The 23,491-nt window shown below is 50.9% G+C and overlaps 1 protein-coding gene across 1 annotated transcript; it reads left to right on the top strand.

The window, feature by feature from the left end:
* Positions 1 to 2,464: 2,464 nt before the first annotated feature.
* Positions 2,465 to 3,397, top strand: LOC134057242 (olfactory receptor 14J1-like). Its single transcript, XM_062514239.1, has one exon. It carries the CDS (start codon positions 2,465 to 2,467, stop codon positions 3,395 to 3,397), a length of 933 nt encoding a protein of 310 aa, XP_062370223.1.
* Positions 3,398 to 23,491: the final 20,094 nt, after the last annotated feature.

The following is a 23,491-nucleotide window of genomic DNA, read 5'->3' on the forward strand; positions in this document are numbered from 1 at the left end:
AAATTCTGTGAATTCTGTGAATCTCCCAAGTTTGGGTTTGGAGGCAGCAAGAACATGACCTCTGTATCAGGACAAAACAGCTCTGTGTTTAGTGGAGTGGAGACTGGGGACAGAAGAAGAGAGCCCAGGGAGTGATTCAAGGGAGGTTTCATAGATGGAGGATCCTTTAGACATAGCTGAAAACAGGGTGAGAAAAAAAGAAAGAATTAATGCCAAGAGCAGCTGGGATGGTCCAGACTGGACCCAAGGTTAAAGAAATTTCTCTCTCAGTGCAGGTCATTGGTGCAGCACATCCCCCAGAAGGAGTCTGGAGCAGCCCAAGGCTTTGTGTGTGCAGGCAGAGGCAGGCAGGACGCAGAGCTGTCAGCAAAGGAAGGGGCCAGCCAGGTGGGGCAGCCGGGGGATGAGGACAGCCTGCAGGGACAGAGGGGCAGGGCATGGACACCGTAGGACAGCCTGGGCTGCAGAGGGCACAGGGATGGGCAGCAGCTGAAAGGCCCTGCCAGAGCCAAGTGCTGCAGCACTTTGGCCATGGCTGCTGGCCCTGGGCCCTTGGCCAGCAGGGGACAAGTGAGCCTTGCTGTGCTGGGGCCTCATTGCCTCCTTGTCCCTGCTCAGCAGCCTGGCAGGGGCCGCCCCATGGTGCTGCCCTTGGCATTGCACATCCCCAGAGCCCAGTGCCCCGGGAAGAGCCCTGAGCAAGGAGGGAGGGACAGGATCTGCCTTGCCAGGGGCTGGGGCTCAGCCCTTGGTCCTTGGCATTGCTGAGACACATCCAGGTTTGCTCAGCATCACAGACACCTTTCCCTACTTTGTCCACTCCTGTCATCACTATGCCACCAGTGTTCTCCTCTAACTGGAACATGAGGACACTTTCACAGTCATACCCCTCAGTGGAATCCATTAAAACTTCAAGAAACATTTATAGTTGTATTTTAACTTTGAGTTCTTGAGAAGTTTTTGGAACACTCTCGAAGAGACTGAGTCTGATGTAAGTAGAACCAAATTCCCAAGAGGGTCATTAAAGTCCTTGTGCTGTGTCTGTGCTGCTGAGCTGGGCCAAGCTCCTAGCACAGAAGCATCTCCCAAGGCAAAACAAGGAAAGCTTCAAAAAGGGCATTTCTGCTGATTTGCAGCTCCTGTCCCAGCCCAGCAGGGCTGAGGGCACTGCCTGCAGGCACTGAGGGGACAGGAGCCAGGCACAGACAGGCTAAAGGCAATCAGGACTGGGAAGACATTGAGCTGAGACTTCACTTGGGGAAACATCTTCACAGGCCTGGACATGGTGAGTCTGTGGGCGCAGGGCAATGTCCCCTGTGCTCCTGGAGGGATCTCCTGCAGCCAGCACAGCCCACAGCCTGGGGGATGTGTCAGGAGGACTCTGCCAGTGCTGCTGCCAGGGACGGCTGCAGGGGCTGAAGCTGGGGCTGCAGCCAGGGCTGCCCAGGGCTGTCCTGCAGAGCAGCTCCTGCAGCCCTCAGGGCTCTTGGCCAGCCCAGGGCATGTGCCACCTGCCAGGGACAGCTCTCAGCCTGCCTGGCAGCTCCCCATGGACTGTGGGCAGAAGTTGGAGGTGGAAGGAGCCACCCCCATCAGGGCAGATTCCTCCTGCTCTGGAGATGCTGCTGCATGGCCAGGGCTGCTCTCAGCTCTCTCCTCAAGGCAAGGCAAAGGGGCTGTCAGGTGTGTCTGTGTCCCTGGGACACCTGCACTGTCCCACGGGGCATCAGCAGATGTGCCTCAGATCTGCCTCACAAAGTGCCTCCTCCTCAGCCTGCTCTGCCTACAGACAGCAGCAGCAGCACCTTGGCTTGCAGCATCTCAGTTTGTCTGAGCTGCCCTTCAGGCCCTGCTGCCAGGGAGATGCCCCTGGGCAGTGCCCTGTGCTGGGAGGGTTCTGCAGGGCAGAGCTGAGCCCCCAGGGCTGGGCTGGGCTCTGGCAGCACTGGCAGGGACAAGCCTTGGATAGAGGGAAACAGCTCCCAGTGGGCAGATATCCATGATAGCAGAGAGCCAGACCAACCCTGGATACCCTCCCTGGCCGTCTGCACAGGGAATGGGAGAAGGATTAAATAGACTGACTTCTAAAGTGGAGGCTTTCGAAATCCACTTTTTTTGTCCTGCACACTTTTAGTGTGATTGCCCTGAATTAGAGCAAGGTGAAAAGAACAAAGGTCAGCTGTGGGGGACCAGCAGTTCTGAGTGCACGGGGGCACAGGGAGCCCTGTTTTGTCTTTGCGCTCTGCAGTGTTCTGGCTGAAAGTGATGCTGAAGATGATGCAGTAACTCAGCAGCACAATCCAGCAGTAAATAAAAATAAATAATTGTTTAGTGAAATTTCCCCAGAGGAAATGAAGTAGTTAAAAGGGGATTCCAAATAAAATGCCATAGGACTGACCCAAAGTGGTGGGTCCCAGGCTGTCAATGTCTTCTTTCAACAGTCCCTGATGCCCAGAGTGCAGAAATGTCCAACAGCAGCTCCATCAGGCACTTCCTCCTGCTGGCATTGGCAGACACGCGGCAGCTGCAGCTCCTGCACTTCTGCCTCTTCCTGGGCATCTCCCTGGCTACCCTCCTGGCCAACGGCCTCATCATCAGCGCCGTAGCCTGCGGCCACCACCTGCACACCCCCATGTTCTTCTTCCTGCTCAACCTGGCCCTCACTGACCTGGGCTCCATCTGCACCACTGTCCCCAAAGCCATGCACAATTCCCTCTGGCACACCAACAACATCTCCTACTCTGCATGTGCTGCTCAGGTGTTTTTTCTTATGCTATTTCTTGCAGCGGAGTATTTCCTCCTGACCATCATGTGCTACGACCGCTACGTGTCCATCTGCAAACCCCTGCACTACGGGACCCTCCTGGGCAGCAGAGCTTGTGCCCACATGGCAGCAGCTGCCTGGGCCAGTGCCTTTCTCAATGCTCTGCTGCACACAGCCAATACATTTTCCCTGCCCCTGTGCCAGGGCAATGCCCTGGGCCAGTTCTTCTGTGAAATCCCCCAGATCCTCAAACTCTCCTGCTCACACTCCTACCTCAGGGAACTTGGGCTCATTGCTCTTAGTGTCTGTTTAGGACTTGGCTGTTTTGTGTTCATTGTTTTCTCCTATGTGCAGATCTTCAGGGCTGTGCTGAGGATCCCCTCTGAGCAGGGAAGGCACAAAGCCTTTTCCACCTGCCTCCCTCACCTGGCCGTGGTCTCTCTGTTCCTCAGCACTGGGGTTTTTGCCTACCTGAAGCCCCCCTCCATCTCCTCCCCATCCCTGGATCTGGCCCTGTCAGTTCTGTACTCGGTGGTGCCTCCAGCCCTGAACCCCCTCATCTACAGCCTGAGGAACCAGGAGCTAAAGGCTGCATTGAGAAAATTGATGAGTCGGTATTTTCAGAAGCATTAAACTCTCTTCTGCTGCAGAACTTTCAGAATTTAACTCTCTAAAATCTCAGCCTTTTTTTTCCCTGTATTTGTCCATTTTTTCTATGATATTTTTTTTCTATTGTAATGTTTCTTACAAAATACTATATTATTAATCTTTGCATTTGTACATTACTATCTACCCTTCTTTGGAAACACAAATCTTGCAGGAGGTCTGTTCCCTTTGCCTTTAAATAAAAACTGGCCCTGTCCTCTGAGTCCAAGATGCTTCCCCAGCCTTTCTCTGTCTGCACAGGGGCAGTGCCTGTGAGCAGAGGTGGAGGGATCAGACTCCCAGCACAGCAGCACAGCCAGGGACAATGGCCCTGGCTCTTCCCACACCTGCTCTCCCCAACTCCACCCTCTCCTTCCCAGCCCTTCTGTGGCTGTAAGGCCGCAGTGCTCCGGCAGCTTGGGCACTGTCCTGCTGTGTGTCCGTGCTGTGACCGCAGGCAGGGACAGCCCATGGGCACAGCTGGGACACAGCTGGGCTGCAGCACAGCAGCTCCATCAGCAAAGGGCATCTCCTGAGGGCAGGCCAGGAAGGCTTTGCCCTCCTCCAGAGCTGCTGTCAGCAATGTGCTCCAGGAATGCCCTGGCAAAGCAGAGCCCAGTGCCTGGGCCAGAGGGGCAGTGTGCAGGGGGCACACAGCAGTGTCCTGGCACAGCCAGAGCTCCTGGGATGGACCTGAGGGAGCAGCAGAGCAGGGCCTGGGCTGTGTCTTTCTTCTGGGCACAGCCTGGGAAGGTGCCCCAGGGCAATTGTCCCACACCAGCCCCTGCCACCACCAAACCCAGCACTGGACTCTGCCCCACCTGCAGGAGGCTGTTTGTCCCTGCATGGAGGGACACCAAGTGAGCAGGCCAGCAGGCCATGTTTGCTCTGTACTGAGGAGATTTCAGCAGAGTGCTGTGTTTGTGTGGGGAGATGAACCTGAGTGAGCACAAACACCATCATCAGCACTCGGGGGTGGCACAGTTCTGGGGACACAAACAGTGCCTTGACGCCACTTCACTCTAGAAAAACACCTGAACTCAGTATTGGGCCATGGTTAGGACTGTATAAAGACAGAGAAACATCCAGGGCAGGGAAGCTCCAGGAAAGAATGCCCAGAACAGCCAAGGACTGCACAGAGAGACCATTGGGGTGGGGAGAAATCAGAGCTGCCTCCCTTCTGAACCACCCCAAGGACCTGGACAGAGCTGTGCTGTGTTCTGGGCACTGACCTGGAACTGAGGGATGTGGAAAAGGCCTCTGGTGTCAGGGATGTTGACAAGGCTGGGCAGTGTCACTGTGAGACCTCTCTCAAACCCCTTGGAAAGGGCAGAGCCATCCCAGAGGGTCCTGGGCACTTGGGAAGGGCAGACATGGAACCAGTCTGCAAACAGGGCAGGGAGGGACACTGGGACAGTCACAGACTGGTCAGGCTCAGCAGGGAAGGGCATGTGGCAAATCCTCCTGCAGCCATTGCAGGCACTGGCAGCACAAGGCAGGGATTGCAGAGCCCCCGTGGGAGGGAAAAGAAGGGGATGTTGTGTGCCCAGACTTCAGCCAGGCCTGTGACATGGTCTGCTGTGCTCTCCTCAGAGCCAGACTGGAGAGAGCTGGGCTGCAGGAGTGGGACATGGGGTGTCTGGGAATTTGGCTGAACAGTCAGGGTCAAATGTCACCCATGGGACAGAGTCCTCTTGGAGCCACTCCCTGGTGACATCCCTCAGTGACCAGCCCTTGACCACCACCGTGGAACATTTCTTTTATCGCTACAATGGCATGAAATGCACTTTCAATTCCTTTGTTTGTGGATATTCCCATGCTACAGGGAGCCTGTGACCAAACTCATCCAGTTAATGGTGACAGCGGAACATAATTGGGCAAGATGATTGAGTTGGGTAAATTTGTCTTGATGTCAGGTATCAACCAATCCAGTAGAAAAGGCAGAAAAAAACTTATGCATCTAAAGAAAGGCAGTTTGAAGTGGAAAAACCCAAATCCAACAAAAAAACCCTACCAAAAAATGCTGTCCAAATGTACGCACAGCAAGACAAAAATCCCACAAACAAACCAACCACATAAAGCAAAGGCCAAACAGAAGGTAAGCAAATCCAGGGGAAATCTCCTATCAGTGGAAAATGTTTAAACACCTTGTGACAGGAGAGGATTTTGTCTATATCAGTGCTGTTTGGAAAGAAAAATGTCTCTAAATAGAAATCAATCCCCTACAGCCCTTGCCCCCCATTTCTCTCAGTTTATTTCTGATCATGGTGTGACATGGAATGGAACATCCCTTGGGTCAGTCCAGCCCAGCTGTCCCATCCCTGTTCCCTCAGGAACACTTACCCACCCCAAGCCCAGAGGTTGGAGGGGGTTGCAGACACCCCTCATGCAGGGTGAGCACTGTGACAAGGACAGGAGAACAGAACAACATTTACTCTTATCAAGGACAGTAGAACAGAACAGCACAGCCTTGGAGAAATGGATAAAGGATGTAGCTGAGGCAAACAGAAGCCACACAAAATTGCAAGCAGGATGCCAGCTTATCTCTACAAGGCTGATAAAGCAGAAATTATGCAAAACAAGGAAATTGCCATTTTTCAAAAGCAGGGATTGAGGAACAGCCCCCTCACAAGGACACCAGATGTTGAATACAGACCTCACAGAAACATATAAGGACTTGTGATAAGGGGTATAAATATGTCAGCTAAAGTCAGAGGAGTTGGGGATAGCTCATGAATACATTATCAGTGTGTCTGATATAATCTCTCTTCATTTGATGCTCAGTGCACTTGAATGGATGAATAATTGCCCCTGAGTGACCACCATGGTATAATAAAGAATATCTGTTTCCAAATACTCAAAACTGTGTTCAGGAGTTTCTATCCCGTGGGTTTCACTATAAGTGATTTCCTTGACTCCATTATGGCCCTTGCACGTTTTCACAATGGCCCCTTGGTTCCATGAGGTCCTGCTGTATGACCATGGACCCTTGGTTCCATTAGGGTCCTTATTGTCAAAATGGCCTCCTTGGTTCTGCACTGCCACAATGCTCTCCTTGGTTCCACGAGGCCTTGGTGTGTCACAACATCCCCTTGGTTCCATGAACTGCCATGGTGTCTCCACGGTCTCTTGGATCTGCAGTATCACAAAGGACAGTTGGTTACAAGCAGCCCCACAGTGTCACAATGAATATTTGGTTCCATGGGTCCCCACAGTGTCACAATGGCCCCTTGGTTCCCCAAAGCCTCACTGCATAACAATGGCCCCTCAGTTCCACGAGGTTTTGTGCTGTCAAAAATGGTCTACTTGGTTCTGCAGTGTGAAAATGGCTGCTTGGTTCCATGAGGCTCCTCAGTGTCACAGTGTTCTCCTTGGTTCCATGAAGTTCCTCAGTGTCACAGTGGTCTCCTTGGTTCCATGAGGTTCCTCAGTGCCACAGTGGTCTCCTTGGTTCCATGAGGTTCCTCAGTGTCACAGAGGTCTATTTGGTTCCATCAGGCTCTGCAGTGTCACAATGTCCCATGGTTTCCATGAGCTTCTGTCCTATCAACCGCGTCCTTTGTTCCAGTGAGACCCTGCAGTGTCACAATGGCCCCTTGGTTCCATGAGGTTCCGTGGTATTGCCATGGTCTCCTGGGATCTGCATTGTCACAATGAACAATTGGCTCCATGGGACCCTGCTGTGTCACAATAAACCCTCAGTGCCATGAGGTTCTGGAGTGTCTCAATGATCTCCCTGGTTCAACGAGGCCATGGAGTGTCACAATGGCTGCTTGGTTCCATTGCTTCCATAGTGTCAACAATGGTCTCCTTGTTTCTGCAGTGTCACAGTGGACCCTCGGTTCCATAAGGTTCCCAAATGTCACAGGTCTCCATGGTTCCATGTGGCCCTGCTGTGTCACCACGACCCCTTGGCTCCATGAGTTTCTGTGCTGCCAACAATGGTTCCTTTGTTCCAATGAGGTGCTGCTGTGTCACACTGGACCCTGGGTTCCATGAAGTTCTTCAGTGTCACAAGCGCCCCTTGGATCCATGAGGTCCCACAGTGTCACCATGGTCTCCTTGGATCTGCATTGTCACCATGGACCATTGGTTCCATGTGGCCTCGCTGTGTCACAAGGGTCTCCTTGATCCCCTAATTCCCCTCAGTGTCACAATGGAGCCTTGTTTCTGGGAGGCTCCGAGCTGTCACCATTGTCTCCTTGGTTCCATGAGCCCCTGCTGTGTCACAAGGGTCTCCTTGGTTCCACGAGGATACAAAAGCTTTGCATAAACATTGAGCAACACCTGCTTAACACAGCTGGGAACATCTGTCTGCATTCCAAAGAGGGGTTAAAGGTGAGAATGGCACCAGCAGCTTCCATCTGCAACAGAGACACAGGGAAATGACAGGGACAGAGAATTCAGCTGAAAGAGTCAGAGAATTCTGATAACAGAGATCATTTCTGGTCACACTGTCCCTTGTAGAAAGGTGACATCATTCCAGGCAGCCTGTACTGAGCATGTGGTTCCTGAGTGGGGCTTTGTTGTTTAGGAAACCTGCTCAGGCTTTTCCATTCTTTCCTCACAAACAGGAAAACTTCTCCAATTATGTCCTCTAAGGAGCCCATGATGAGCCTGTGTTGGTGATGGAAGCTCAGAGGGACTGACATTGAAACTGCATGAAAAACAGAAACTCCCCAACAACATCTCAGTGTTAGAGAATTTAGGCATTTCTTTATTCCGGCCAGGGTGTTTTTGTGGCCAGCATGTGCAACAGAAATCATTCCAATCACACTTGCCGGCGTTTCACCGTGAAAATCATTCCATCACACATGGTTCTTTAATAGGCTTTTCACATATTTATTTATACAGACAAAACCCTAAGAAATGCCTGTTTCTGAAAAAAAAAATACTGACCTTAAATTGCACAGCTCTTAAGATTGGACCTCCTATTGATTATTGATTCCTTTGCCTTTGATGTGAATTAACCCCTCATTCTTTCACTGTCTTCCAATCTTTTCCCAGACCAGGTGTCTCCACCCACACTGGGGGTGATGTTCATTAATGTTTGTTTACCTCCTGTGTATCTCCTGTCTATTCCCAATCTGTAGATGTTAAACTCATCAGGTCAACCTCAGTGAACAGAGTCTTTTGAAGAGAAATTTCAATTCCCCTTCCCCTGGGCAAAGGCAAACCAACCCCTGACTGAAGTTACATTAAAAAAAGTTAAAATTTGTATCATGTCCAACAATTCCATTAGGTTCCAGCTAACAATGCTCTCCTTGGCTCCATGAAGCCCCACAGTGTCACAGCTTCCCCTTGGTTCCACAAAGCCCTGCAGTGTCACAAAGTTCTCTTTAATTCCATGAGACCCCACAATGTCACAGTGGCCCCTAGGTTCCATGTGCCCCACACTGTTCCATGAATCCTTAGTTCCATGGGGTCCTGTAGTGTCACAATGATCTCCTTGGCTCCATGGTGCCACAATTGCCACGATTTCCATGGTACCAAAACTGCCCCTTGGTCCCAGGAGGCCCCAGAGTGCCCCAATGGCCCCTTGCTTCCATGGCACCGTGTAGTGTCACAAGGGTCTCCATGATTCCATACTGCCCTGCAGTGTCACAAAGGCCCCTTGGTTCGATGAGGTTTGGAAGAGTCACAATTCACTCCTTGGTTCCATGAGGCCCTGCTGTGTCACAATGTCCACGGTTCCATCAGGTTCCACAGTGTCACCATGGTGTCCTTGGATCTGCAGTATCTCAGTGGTCTCCTTGGTACCTGCCAGTACTGGGCCAGTGCCTTTCTCAATGCTCTGCTGCACACAGCCAATACATTTTCCCTGCCCCTGTGCAAGGGCAATGCCCTGGGCCAGTTCTTCTGTGAAATCCCTCATATCCTCAAGCTCTCCTGCTCCAAATCCTATCTCAGGGAACTCGGGGTCATTGCTGATAGTGCCTGTTTAACTTCTGGATGTTTTGTGTTCATTGTTTTCTCCTATGTGCAGATCTTCAGGGCTGTGCTGAGGATCCCCTCTGAGCAGGGACAGCACAAAGCCTTTTCCACCTGCCTCGCTCCCCTGGCTGTGCTCTCCCTGTTCCTCAGCACTGCCACATTTACCTACCTGAATCTCCCCTCCATCTCCTCCCTATCCCTGGATCTGTCCCTGTCAGTTCTGTACTCAGTGGTGCCTCCAGCTCTGAACAGGAGCTCAAGGCTGCACTGTGGAGACTGATGAATGGACAATTTAGGAAGCATTTCAGTTGTAGAAAATTTCTGCATAGCTCTTGTAATAACTAATCTTTGATAGTTCTCTTGGTTTTGTTACTGTTTTTTTTTATTTCCTTCACTGTTTTTTTCCTCTGTTTTCAGTTTTTAATATTGTCCATAAACTAGGCACCTTGTTTCTGCCATCTCTCCTATTTTCTTTCCTATCCACCTTTACTGTGACCCACACACTGTGTCAATGCTGAGCTCTGCTCTTGGTGGTGTGACATGAAATAAAGGATATCCCAAAAGCCTTCTCATGACAGATGCTCCTTGTGTTCCCTTCCCTGGAGCTGCAGCAGCAATGTCTGTGTGCAGAGCTGGGGACAGATCAGTGATGGCACAGCTGGCCACACCATTCCTGATCCAGGGCATGTGCCATTGCCCACCTGGGCACACTGCTGGCTCATGTCCACCCTGCTGTCCATCACTGCCCCAGGTCCCTTTCTGCCTGGCCCCTCTCCAGCCACTCTGTCCCCAGCCTGGAGCACTGCAGGGGTTGTTGTGGTCAAGGTGCAGGACCCAGCTCTTGGTCTTGTTAAACCTCACCCTGTTGGATTTGGGCCCTGGATCCAGCCTGTCCAGGTCCCTCTGCAGAGCTCTCCTACCCTCCAGCACATCCACACTCACACCCAGCTTGGTGCCATCTGCACATTTGCTGATGGTGCACTGTGCTCCCTTCTCCACATCATCAATAAAGATGTTAAACAGGACTGGGCCCACACTGATCCCTGCAGGACACCACTGCACACACGCTGCATGTGGCACCATTCCCCACCACTCTCTGGGCCCCGATGTCCATCCAGTTCTTAGCCCAGGGAGGGGTGAACCGCTCCAAGCCACAGGCTTCAGCTTTTCCAGGGAATGCTGTGGGATAGGGTGTCAAAGGCTAAAGTTCAAGTAGACAACATCCACAGCCCTCCCTGTATCCACCAGGCCCTGTCAGAAAACTCCTGGTGGGCAGGAGCTGGGCAGGAGGCAGCCGTGTGCCCTGGCAGCGAGGCAGGGCAGGAGCACCCAGGGCTGTGGGACCAGGACATCAAGGACGTGGATTATCCAGGGCACTGGGGCCTGGTTTGGGTTGCCCAGGGCAGGAAAGATGTCTGGCAGCTGGAGCAGGGTGAGGGAAGGGCCTCCAAGGTGGGGCTGGAGCCCTTTGGCTGTGAGCAGAGGCTGAGGGAGCTGGGCTTGTCCAGCCCGGAGCAGGGAAGGCTGAGGGGCTCCTCATCCCAGCCTGGCAGTGCCAGCCAGGAGCTGATGGAGAACACAGAGCCAGGATCTTCACCGGGGGGCCCTGGGTGGAGACAAAAGACAGTGGGTGGAAAGGGGGAAAGAGGGGAGATCAGACAGGACATGTGGAAAACCTTTGTTCCCATGGGCTCAGACAGGTTCTGAAATGATGCTCTGTCTCTGTCTTTTGGGATTTCCAGATTCAGACCAAATCCAGCCTTGAACCACTTGGTCTGACCCAGTTTCTGCAGACTTGATAAAATATTTTCCATGTTAATCCCAATTTTGGAATGGGCCAGAGCAGATTTTTATGGGACAGGAGCAGTCCTGGTGATGTTGGGGACCTGCAGCTTGCGAGGTTCATGACCACATGTCATAAGTTGGGGCATTTAAGTACTTGAAGAAACGTCCAAGTTTTCCCACCAGGAGAAAACAGGAATTTCCTGGATGTGTACTGATGGCAAGAACAGAAATCCTGCTCTTTCCCTCTACCTGTGTTACCACTGTACTGTCTATTATTTCATATCCCTCTTCATTTGGATGTTTCCACCACTCCTGTTTAAATGGCCGTGTCTAAGGATGACTCTTCACTAGACCAGCTGGTTCTGTGGCCTTCCCATTGCTCCCAGATTTCCTTCTCCAGTTGTTCTCTGGTCATTCCACATCAGTCAACATCTTAATTGTGTTTACATCTGTCACAGAATCAGCTTTTTCTAATGTCTTTGTCTAAAATTGTTCCTGCATGGAAATCCCTTGTGCATGGAAGAAATATTAGGCACGGCTTTGATATTGCAGAGATGAGGGAAGAATTTTGATCTTTATTAAATTTTATAGTTGGTACATTATTTTACGTTGGCCATGAAGAGAAACCTTTCTGTGCCTCTGAGTCTCAGCAGTTCCTGACCCCCAAAGGACACAAACCTGATGAGTTGTGGTGCCCACTGCACTGGTGGCTCTTGCACCTCCCTCCATAGGCACAGCAGAGCTCCCTTGTCCCACAAAGTCCCTGGCAATGCAGGGATGAAGCAAACAGGACAGGCTGTGGGGATCAGGGGCAGGGCACGGCCAGGGATTTGGGGTGGTTGTGAGCCCAGGGCAGGAGCCGGCCCTTGGCCTTGCTGAAGCTCATCCAATTGTCCTGGGCCCATGGCTCCAGCCTGGCCAGATCCCTGTGCAGAGCTTGCTGCCCTGCAGCACAGCCACACTCCCAGCCAGCTTGGGCTCCCCTGGACACTGACTCAGGGTGCCCTCCATGGCCTGGTCCACATCAGCAAGGAACACATTGAACTGCCCTGGCCCCAGTCCTGAGCCCTGGGGACACCCCTGCATGTGGCTCCATTGCCCAGCACTCCTTGGGCTGCACTTGTGTTTGCCATGGAGCTGGGCCTGCCTTGGCTTCTGTTTGCTGACCCCAAATGAACATCCCTCTGTGTCTGGGGCAGCTCCTTCTCCAAGGAAAGCAGCTGGGACTTGGTGCCAAGGAGCTGAAAGCTGCAGGCACAGCCTGGACTGGAGGAAGCTCAGATTTGCACTGGGCTGCTCTGAGTGCCAGGGCTTGGATGAGGGAAATGGTGGGGTGGGGGCAGGGACAGAGTGTGACTGATTGTCAGCCATAAAGGGTCTGGATGTTCATATCTGTTCAGAGTGCATGAGGAGGTGCTGGGGTCAATATCAACTGGAAATTGCTGAGATCAATCTATAAACTGGAAAAAAAATAAATGGGAAAACCATATATTCTTGCTCATTGTTTTTAAATGAAATATGTTACAAATTGAGTGAAAGCTTAGACAAGGCCTGCCTTTTGGTCAGGTTTGTGGCAGTAGCTCTCTTTCAGAATACCTGAACCCCAAATTGTTCTTGCCTACAAGTTCTAGAGAATGGAAATTTAAGTGTATTATAAAATGAATTATTTACTGAATGTACTCAAGATTAACAGATAAGAGACTTGAAAAGGACTACTTACTGCTCAGCATAAACAGAACAAGTACAGGTAGATAGAAACCCAGTGCACAATAAAGTTACCTATATTACAGCCAGTGAAGAAATAGCAGAGATCAGGAGTCAATGGAACTTACCACTGAACTGATGAGGGAGTGCACATGGAGCCCTTTCACTCAGCTTCCAGAAAAGGAACCACAAAGATTCAACATTCAGATTTGGGAGTGAAGCCCTACCTGTTTCCAGGGACTATGCAGAAGAGTTTTGTATGGTGAAAATTTTGTGTATATTTGACAGTTTCTACAGTGAAGTGTGTGTCACTCAGAAATTCAAGGCTTATCTCCCTCCCTTCATTCTGCTCTCAAGGCAGGATGTTCATGGGCAGCTGGGAATTCCACCTCCCTGGCACCAGAGATAACTCAGCACAGGACAGATGTCCAGCCTGGGTTATGTCAGCAATTGCTGAGAGGGGGAAGATGCCCTGAGTGATGGCCCAGCTGATGGACAGAACAGATGAGCTGTGCTGTGCCACAGGGGAAGTCCTGCTGCAGGAACCTCCTGGAACCAGGGGGGTGTTGTGACATTGTGATGGCTCCTGGAACCAAGGAGAGAGACCATGGTGACACCAATGAACCTCCTGGAACCAAGGAGAGAGACCATGGTGACACCAATGAACCTCCTGGAACCAAAGAGAGAGACCATGGTGACACCAATGAACCTCCTGGAACCAAGAGTACATTGTGACAGACCAAGGCCTCATGGAAGCAAAAAAGCGTTGTGACACCAATGGTTTGTCAGGACTTGCTTGATCTCAATGAGCCCCGTGGTGCATTTGGTGCTGAGCCCTTGAACCTCAGGGCCTGAGAGGAGATTGCACAAAGTTTTCCAGGAGTCCAACTCAGAAGAAAAACCCAAAGTGTCTCAAAGCATTAATGGGATCCACTGAGGTCCATCCCCAACACAGGATCCTCTTGGACTCCTTGGAAGAGAGAACTGGAGGCCAGAATTGCCCAAAAAGCTCTCATACAATGAGAGAGGAAAAGACAAAGGAAAGTTCCTTAAAAAAACTGAAGTACCTTGAAGCATTAATGAGCACAACTGAGTGTTGTTACTGAGGAGCCCTCTCAAGAGACTAATTAAAGCAGATAATTGGAGGCCATGATTACACAAAGCTCTCAGAGACTCCAAGGTAAAAGCAAAACCCAAAGTCCTCTGAAAAACCTGCAGTCCCTGGGAGCATGAAGGAGCCCCCAGGGCCATTCCTGACCAAGGCTCCCCAGGGACTGGTCCCAGCAGATCCCTGAGGCCACTGGCATGTGGGGGGATGCTGAGGGCAGGACAAGGGCTGACAGTGCCCAGCCTTGCTGGGGCTGTGCCAGGAGGCCCCAGTGGCTCAGGACAAGGTGTCTGCTCACAGCCCTTGGTGGCACAGTCCCTGCTGTGCCCCAGGGCACCAAGACTTGGCCTCTCTTTGTCCCCTCCTGTCATCACTGCCTCCAATTTCCTGTTTTGACTGCAACCTGGGCACACTTTCTCAGTTGTGTCCCTCAGTGGGACCCATTAAAAGTGAAAGAAACTTTGGACTTCGATTCTGGCTTGGAGTTCTTGAGAGGTTTCCTAACAAACCACAGCTCTGCCTTGATTTCCCTCTGGTCTGCTGCATTTCATGAGGAAAGTTTCAATTCTACTTATGAAACTCCTTATTTCCCCCACAGCAAACAGACACACTCTTCAGGTGTGTGCCAGCCCAAGGTGCCACCAAAACCACTGCAGAGCTGCCCTGGGCCAGCTGTGAGGGTGGATCATCATCCCAACCTGCACTGGGCACTGCCAGGGGCTGTGGCCATGGACACTGCACTGACCCCACTGCTGGGTTTGGGTGCCACGGCAACCATGAGAAGTTCAATTTACCTTGGAAGCAGTGGGGAGGACTGGGACATACTGGGGAACACTGGGAATGCTGAGGGGGAATCTGGGTGTACTGGGATGGACTGTGGGGGTTCACAGAGACACACTGGGACATACTGGGACTAATACAGGGCAATACTGGAGCAAAGTTTGAATACTTTGAGTGATACTGGGTTATACTGAGACAAACTGGGGACACTCTGAACAGTGTGGGGATGACGGGGGACACTGGGGCGTACTATGGATGACACTGGGGAGAACTGGAAGAGAATGCAAATGAACTCAGGTGTACTGGGAGGGCCTGGAGGGGCGCTGGGGCTGTATTGAACTGTGCTGGGGATGAACTGGGCTGTACTGGGAGGGACTGGAGGGGTTCAATGTGCTGCTCCCGCCCCCGCCCATCACTGCCCGCAGCCAATCAGCGCCGGGGATCGGGGACTGGGGGCGGTGCCTGGTGACGGCGCCATCTTTCCTTTTTGCCTCTAACTCCCATCATGCACCGCGGCCCGATAGAACTCCATTGGAGCTGGGACTACAACGTCCATCATGCCCCGCGCTCCACAGAACTCCGCTATCTGCCCCTCCCGCACCCCCCATGTCCCATAAACGTCCCCCACACTCTCCAGGATCCCGAAGTGCCCCCTCTCCATCCTCTCAGAAGCCCCCAAAAGCCGCTCCGGATTCCCTGGATGCTCCCAGCCCCACAGATTCCCGTTACAATCACTTCTGGGAATTCATCTCCTGTCATCTCCCGCGGCCCCACAGCACCTCATAACACAGGTTCCCGCTTAAAATTCCTGCCATGCCCCGCGCCCTAAAGGGCCCCGTTAGAACTCCCCAAGCTCCCCCCCAAATGCTCCCGAACCGTACACGTTCCGCCGTGATCACCTCCAGTCACGGCTCGCTCTCAAAAGTGTCCCCTAGGTGCCTTCCCGGACCCCAAATGCCCCGTCTGAGACACTTCCGGGACTACAGCTCACATCATGCTCCGCGGTTCTCGTAGAGTGCTATTGCAGCCGTGACTTCATCTCCCATCATGCACCGCGCCCCGCAGAGAGACATCGCAGCTGCGCCTTCAACTCCCGTGATGCTCCGCGGCTCCATTGAACAGTATTCTACCCGCGCCTACAACTCCCATCATGCCCCGCGCCCCAGAGAGCCCCGTTCGAGCCCCCCAAGTGCCCGCCCGGACCCCGAAGGGCTCCACATTCCCCTCCCTGACCTCCAGGTTTTCCCCCTGCACCCCCAAGAGCTCCCCCGGACGCCGAGGTGTCCGTCAGAATCCCTCAGTGCCCTGCCCAGTGCCCACCCGGCTCCCTCAAGTGTCCTCCAGACCCTCAAGTTATCTCTGAATTGCTTCCATAGACGCAAATCATCCAAAATGTATCCCAGAAATGTCTCCATGGACCCCAGAGTGGCTCAATTTGCCTTGAATGACAAAATTATAAAAAGGATTACAAAAAGACTGATAAAAAGACTAATTAGCATAAGGAGGGAGAACTCGAGAGCCAATAATTAAGGGAATTGTGTTACTTACAAACTGTGACTGGTAATATCTCTGGTTGCTGAAAATGGATATATTTTAATATAAATACAAAAAAACCTAGGTGATAAAAATATTGTGACTTCTTATAAATAGAAAAATTATTTTTATTAGATTTAATTATTTTTAATTTTATAAAATTAATAAAATTTCCTTTTATAGAGGAAAATATTTATAATTTAATTATTTACCTTATTAAGTATAATAAATTTATAGGGAATTTTTATGTTTCTGGATATCAGTCCCAGATGAGCAATGTCAGACACATTGAGGGTGAGGGTGAGGAGCAGGTTGTCTAAACAGGGTCAGCCCTGAAAGGGATCATTCTTCTCTGTGCCCAGATCTCCTAAGGAGACATTCAGCATCAACATCACCTGGGGAATGATCTATCATTTTTCTATCTCCTCTGCAATGAGCTGAAAAATAAAAATAATATGCCCTTGATTAAAACCAAAAATCATGAGGTGCACTTTGAAATCTCCCTCCTTAACAGAACTCCAAAGTGACTGCAAGCAGCTGCACAAGCCCTGGAGACTTGAAGACAATGGAAGGAAGACAAAGAGCTCCCAAGGCCTTTGTGTATTTTGATGATGCCCAGATTTGGGGATTTGGGGCTGATGGCAGGAGCCTGAGGCACTGAGAGAAGGTTGAAGAAGCTGCTGCAGGAGTCAGCAGCAAAACTGCAAGTGCCTTGGAGCATCAGTGGCCGCCATGAGTGAGGGCAGGGAGTGCCCAAGGCTCCCCAGGGCCTGGGGAGAGCAGATCCTTGAGGGCAGGATTGCAGGAGCCAAAGGCTGTGAGCAGGGAACTGCAATGCTGAGCAAGGCCTGGGCTGGCTGGAGGAAGCAGAAAGGCCAAGGCTGAGCCCAGGCCTGGGACAGCAGGGCCTGTCCCTCACGGGTGGCTCGGGGCTGTTGCTGGGGCAGTGGGATGGCAGGGGCAGCAAGGACAAATGGCATCAGCCTGTGGGACACTCCACATGCTCATGGGACCAAGGCACAGGGTGACACTGTGGGGCCTCATGGAAACAAGAGGCCATGGTGAGCCTGCAGGGCTGTAACACCCCAGAGCAATGAAATGCTGGGGGTAACCAAAGGTTCCTTTACTTGAGTTTGGTGCACAGGAGAAACCCCAGCCAGATATTCTCAAGAGGTCAAAGTGGCACAAAACTTTTAGTGGCAAAGTATAGAAAATCAAGGAATTCTGGAAAATGATTTAATATAGAATCCAATTCAACATAAAACTCTTATCATGGCAGGAACTTCTTTAACTTTGGCCATTTAAACTTAGAAACCTTTAAACATTTAAATTGTTGAGGTAGCCAAAACTGTTCTATATAAAGGACATTAGAAGGAGAAGAAAGAGAGAGAGACCGAAGGACAGAAGCTCTCTACAAAGACACACACACATGGCTACCAACTCCTAGGGTTCCAGTGTGGGTGAGACACAGACCCCAGGAGAAGGCAGGGTACGCACCATGGGCTGAGCTCCTGCTCTGTGTTCTCAGCCCCTGGCCCTTCGTGGGCCTCCCCCCAGGTGGGACTTGGGATGGCTCGGGCAATGAGAGCCTGGGTCAGCACCAGCCCACTGTGGGACTGACTGACAGCTCATCCCGAGGTGTCTGGGGACATGGATCTCATCCAGCCTCTGACAGCGACCATGGTGACACTGCAGAACCTCATGGAACCATGGGTCAGTTGTGACAAGGACAGCAGCAGATCCAAGAACACCATGGAGACACTATGGATCCCCATGGAACCAAAGAGACCACTGTGACACTCTTGTGCCTCATGGAATCAAGGGGACCCTTGTGAAACTCTTGACCCCTATGGAACCAGGGGTCAAGGATGAAGCTGTGGGGCCCCATAGAACCAAGGAGTCATTGTGACATTGAAACAAGAGGAATTAAAATTAAGATTTCAGGGTAAAAATACAGGAGGATGCTTTGACTAGAAGGAGGCTAACAAGATTCTAGGAATGCTTAACATTCTCTGTCTTGACAGGAATGGGAGAACAGAGCAATGCTACAAATTAAGACAGAGGAGCAAGAATGTTTAAACAGGGTGGAAGAATGAGTCCCCTTCCAGATAAGTGGGAGTCCTTCGACCCCTGAGCCAGCAAAAACTGGTCTCAAGGTCTGGAAAGAGACCAAAGACTAATACACACACACACACACAGACACACACACACACAAAGAAGGGTTTACTTCATCCTAAGGACCCCCAGACGACCACCAGAGCGACCAACAAGGAGCAGTGCCCAGTCGCAAAGAAGTGTAGGGCTAATATTAATACAAAGCAGGGACAGGTGGAGTTATGAATTGAATGTGTATTAGGTGCACTGTGCAATCCTAATGTGTAGAGAATAAAAAGAGAGGCACAGGTCACTGAAGGTGTGCACATTTTTGGAGCAGCTATCCCACATGCACCTCAGCACTATATAAAATACATACCCAGAACTTCCTTTGTGAGTTATAGAGTTTTTACGCACATGAATTTGGCTGACCTCGCTTCCCCCCTGAGATTTTGGGGTGCCCCCTTTGCCCCTGCAAGAGCTGGAGCTGGTGCAGAATGCCGTCTTCACTGACCCCACAGAACAAAGCACCTGAGTGTACCTGCACTGCATCCTCTCCCGAGGTAACTCGGGGCTCCCTCCCACTGCTGTGGCCCTCACCTTGAGCAACCCCCTGAATGTTGGGGTGCCCTCTGACAGGCCCCCAACACCAAGGGTCATCTGTGTCCACATCAACTGCCACAATGCAGTGGTGGCTGTGATCTTTTCCCAGCCCATCAAGGTGAGTCAGGACACCTGGTGGCATCAAAAATCTCCTGGATCCCCCCAGAAATCACCTGGATACATCTGGGTACCCCTTGGACACCTGGATCACAGAAAAACCCTGGGGCCTCCTAAAACTGCTATCCCCAAATCCTCATTGCTTTTTCTGGGTAGACCTGGTTTCCCTAAATCCCTATTGACTTTAATAGGTAGACCTGGTCTCTCTACATTCCTATTGCGTTCAACGTGGTAGACCTGGTGTCCTGACAGTCTTTTATTTCAGTGGGGTAGACCTGATGTCGTTCGATCCCCAACTACCTCAAAGGATATATTTGATGTCCCAAAATGTTTGCTGCTAAAACCACCTATTTTCTGATAGCAATTCCCACACTTTAGGCTGAAAACAGAAATTTTTCTGCTTACATGGAGGCACAGCTCCAGCATAGGCCACAGGTGGGGCATCAGGCATTTGGGATTGGCTTCCAGGAATTCATCCACAACTTCCAAAGCGTCAGCACTGTCAACCTGGAGCAGAAATTCCCAGAATTCAGCCCAAGATGTCTCCCAGATTTACTCAAATTTACCCATTTTAGCACCAGGTTTTGGCAAAATCCCCATTGACTTTAATGGATAGACCTGGTGTCCCTAAATCCCATTGACTTGAATTGGGTACATTTGGTGTCCCTAAATCCCTATTGATTTTAATGGGGTAGATTTGGTGTCTTGAAATCCTTATTGATTTCAATCGGCACATCTGATGGACAAATAATCCCCACCAGGAGATGATTACTGTAAATGATGGGGCAAGAGAGAGACATTGCAAAACATGGTTTATTGCCTCGTGGCAGCAGTCTCAAAGAAGGCTGAGACATAAAAAGTCTTAGCTCCAATGCCATAATATCAGGAGCTGCTTCATTCTTAGTTATAATGACTTATGTAAGCTTTTAGCCAATCCAATACTTCTAGGAACTTTGCTACTGTCTTTTTACACCAGTCATTATTTGCTTTGCTTCCCATGGCTCTGCTGCAACGCATCATTTTTCAACCAATCATATAACACTTCACACACTTATACTGATACACCTTAAACTTCTAGCTACCTTTATTACAGCTTCTACTGCTAAACTTGAAAATCTTTTAAGATCTCACTTAACATAGTGCTTTGCTTACATAATACATATCTGTTTGCTTAAAACATATTTCTGCTTAAATTGCAAACTTATATTCTTGATTCATGTCTATTTTACTTTCAGCACTCTAGTACTTCAAGCTTACTCCAAGGTCTTAGGTCAAACCTTGGATCCATCTCTATCTCTCAGCCTGTATGAACAAGGCCCTGAGAGCTCTCCATGCCTGCATTTCCCACACAACTTGACATCTCTGCATCCAATTTCCACCTCTAGCTGGAACCTGAAGACACTTTCTCAGTTGTGTCCCTCAGTGGGACCCATGAACAGTATCAGAGACTTTGGAGTTTGATTATGACTGAATTCTTGAGAGGTTTCCTATCAAAGCACGGTTCTGCCTTGAATTCCCTCTGGTCTAGTGCAATTGATTAGGAAGGTTTTCAACTCCAGTTATGGAGAAATGTGTCAAAGAGCTTCTTAGAAATCTCCATTCCTATTTAAAAGTGTGTATTTTATTACTGTTCTCTCTAGAGCAGACGTCATTGCAGCACTGTGTGATTGATATTTGTGAGAAATGGATTTGTAAAGGAATGGATATGGAATGGGTGGGGATGGTTTGGCCTCCTGGGGGCCACCTGCACAGTCCAGCTGATCCTGGCATGTCATGGGCTGCCTCTCATCAGCCCCTGGAACACTGGGGCTCTGGGCTTTCCTTCCTGTGGAACAGAACCATCCCTTTTTCCAGGTGCCCGGGGCTGGAATTGGCAATCCCCATGAAAAGTTCTTCATATACAAGGGTTGTTCCCAGCCAAAATCTGCCAGGACAGACAGCCCAGGCTAGCCCAGGCCTCCTGAGGGCTGTCTCCCATCTACCACCACACACTGGGACTCAGTGCTTTCCTTCCAGTGGAAAAGAACTGCCCTCCTTACCAAGCTGCCAATGCCAAATCTGGGATTCTACGGCCACAATTGCATCTGTCCAAGAACTGGGCCCAAACAAAAGTAGCTGGGACAGACAGGTCTGGATTCCTTGTTCTCTGGTGATTTCCTTAGACTATGAGCAGAATCTTTTCATTTGCCAACAACGTGGAGAGGGCCCAGAGATCACCAGGCAGCAACTGACAGAATGAGAGGACACAGTCTCAAATTGTTTAAAGGGAACAATTGGCTGGATACTAGGAAAAGAGATTTTCACGGAAAGAGCGATAAAAGTACTGGAATGGTCTGCCTGGAGAGGTGGTGGAGTCACCATCCATGGATGTGTTAAGAAAAAAGTCTGAATATGGAACTTGTGACTATGGTCAAGTTGAGGTGTTAGGGCATGGGTTGGATTTGATGTTCTTGAAGGTCTCTTCCAACCCACTCATTCTGTGAGTTTTGTGAATTCTAAGAATTCTGTGAATCTCCCAAGTTTGGGTTTGGAGGCTGCAAGAACATGACCAATGTATAAGGACAAAGGAGCTCTGTGTTCAGTGGAGGGGAGAATGAGGACAGAAGAGAGCCCAGGGAGGGATTGAAGGGAGGTTTCATAGATAGGGGATCCTTCGGACATAGTTGAAAACAGCCTGAGAAAAAAAGAAAGAATTGATGCCAAGAGCAGCTGGGATGGTTCAGACTGGACCCAAGGTTAAAGAAATTTCACTCGCAGGGCAGGGCTGTAGTGAAACCTGGCATCCAGAAGGAGTCTGGAGCAGCCCAAGGCTTTGTGTGTGCAGGCAGAGGCAGGCAGGACGCAGAGCTGTCAGCAAAGGAAGGGGCCAGCCAGGTGGGGCAGCCGGGGGATGAGGACAGCCTGCAGGGACAGAGGGGCAGGGCATGGACACCGTAGGACAGCCTGGGCTGCAGAGGGCACAGGGATGGGCAGCAGCTGAAAGGCCCTGCCAGAGCCAAGTGCTGCAGCACTTTGGCCATGGCTGCTGGCCCTGGGCCCTTGGCCAGCAGGGGACAAGTGAGCCTTGCCGTGCTGGGGCCTCATTGCCTCCTTGTCCCTGCTCAGCAGCCTGGCAGGGGCCGCCCCATGGTGCTGCCCTTGGCATTGCACATCCCCAGAGCCCAGTGCCCCGGGAAGAGCCCTGAGCAAGGAGGGAGGGACAGGATCTGCCTTGCCAGGGGCTGGGGCTCAGCCCTTGGCCCTTGGCATTGCTGAGACACATCCAGGTTTGCTCAGCATCACAGACACCTTTCCCTTGTTTGTCCCCACCTGTCATCACTGCCTCCATTGTTCTGCTCTAACTGGAACATGGGGACATTTTCTCAGTTGTGTTCCTTACTGGAGTCTGTTAAAACTTCAAGAAACTTTGCAGTTTGAATATCACTTTGGGTTTTTGTGAAGATTTTAAGCACAGTATGGGGGACTGTGTCTGATGTAAACAGCATCAAAGCCTCAAGAGGGTCATTAAAGTCCTTGTGCTGTGTCTCTGCTAGTGAGCTGGGCTGGGCTCCTAACACAGAGGCAGCTCCTGGCAACCATGAAAAGCTTCAAAAAGACCTTTCTGCTGATTTGCAGCTCTTCTCCCAGCCCAGCAGGGCTGAGGGCATGGCCTGTAGCCATCCCAGGCACAGCACAGAGATCTTCAATCAGTCAGGGCTGGGAAGATGCTCACAAGTGCCTGGGGCAGAATCACTCCCAGCCCTGGACACAGGAAGCCTCTGGCTGCAGGACAATGCAGCTGCAGCTCCTGCAGGGATCTCCTAAAGCTGAAACATCCCAATGCCTGCAGACTCTGTGAGTACATTCTCTGATTCTCTCTCCTGTAGAGCAGCCAGGGGTGCCCAGGGCTGTCCTGCAGAGCAGGGTCCTGCAGCCCAGGGTGCTGTGCTGGGCAGGGACTCTGCTGCCTGCCAGGGACAGCTCTCAGCCAGCCCTGGGAGCTGCTGACAGCACTGGGGGACAAGGTCTGGGTGGAGGGAGACAGCTGGTGAGACTTGGAAGTGTTCTCCTTGTGTGGTGAGGATGGTGCATTGATCAGGACTGACTCCAGCACGACATTTAACTACAGAACATTTCCAAATAGATTATAAAGGGAGCACAGCAAGTCAGGGGCTGCATAAAAGGGAAAATCCTGATTTTATAATCTACTGCTCAGGGTTGCCTAGATGGAAAATTGAACATTGATATTCATATGTGTGTTCAGGTTGAGAACAATAAGAACAATTTCTCTCAGGTCTGAATAAACCAGGCAAAGAAAGAAATCAGCACAGGGTCCCTTACAGGCACGATCAGTGTTGCTTTTCCAACCTCCTCAGGGTTGCTCTGACTTTGCCATCAGAGCCTGCAGAGGCAGAGCTGGCCCTGGCAGTGCCCTGTGCTGGGAG

This window comes from Cinclus cinclus, unplaced genomic scaffold (assembly GCF_963662255.1).
Source record: "Cinclus cinclus unplaced genomic scaffold, bCinCin1.1 SCAFFOLD_32, whole genome shotgun sequence".
In the NCBI taxonomy this organism is placed as follows: domain Eukaryota; kingdom Metazoa; phylum Chordata; class Aves; order Passeriformes; family Cinclidae; genus Cinclus; species Cinclus cinclus.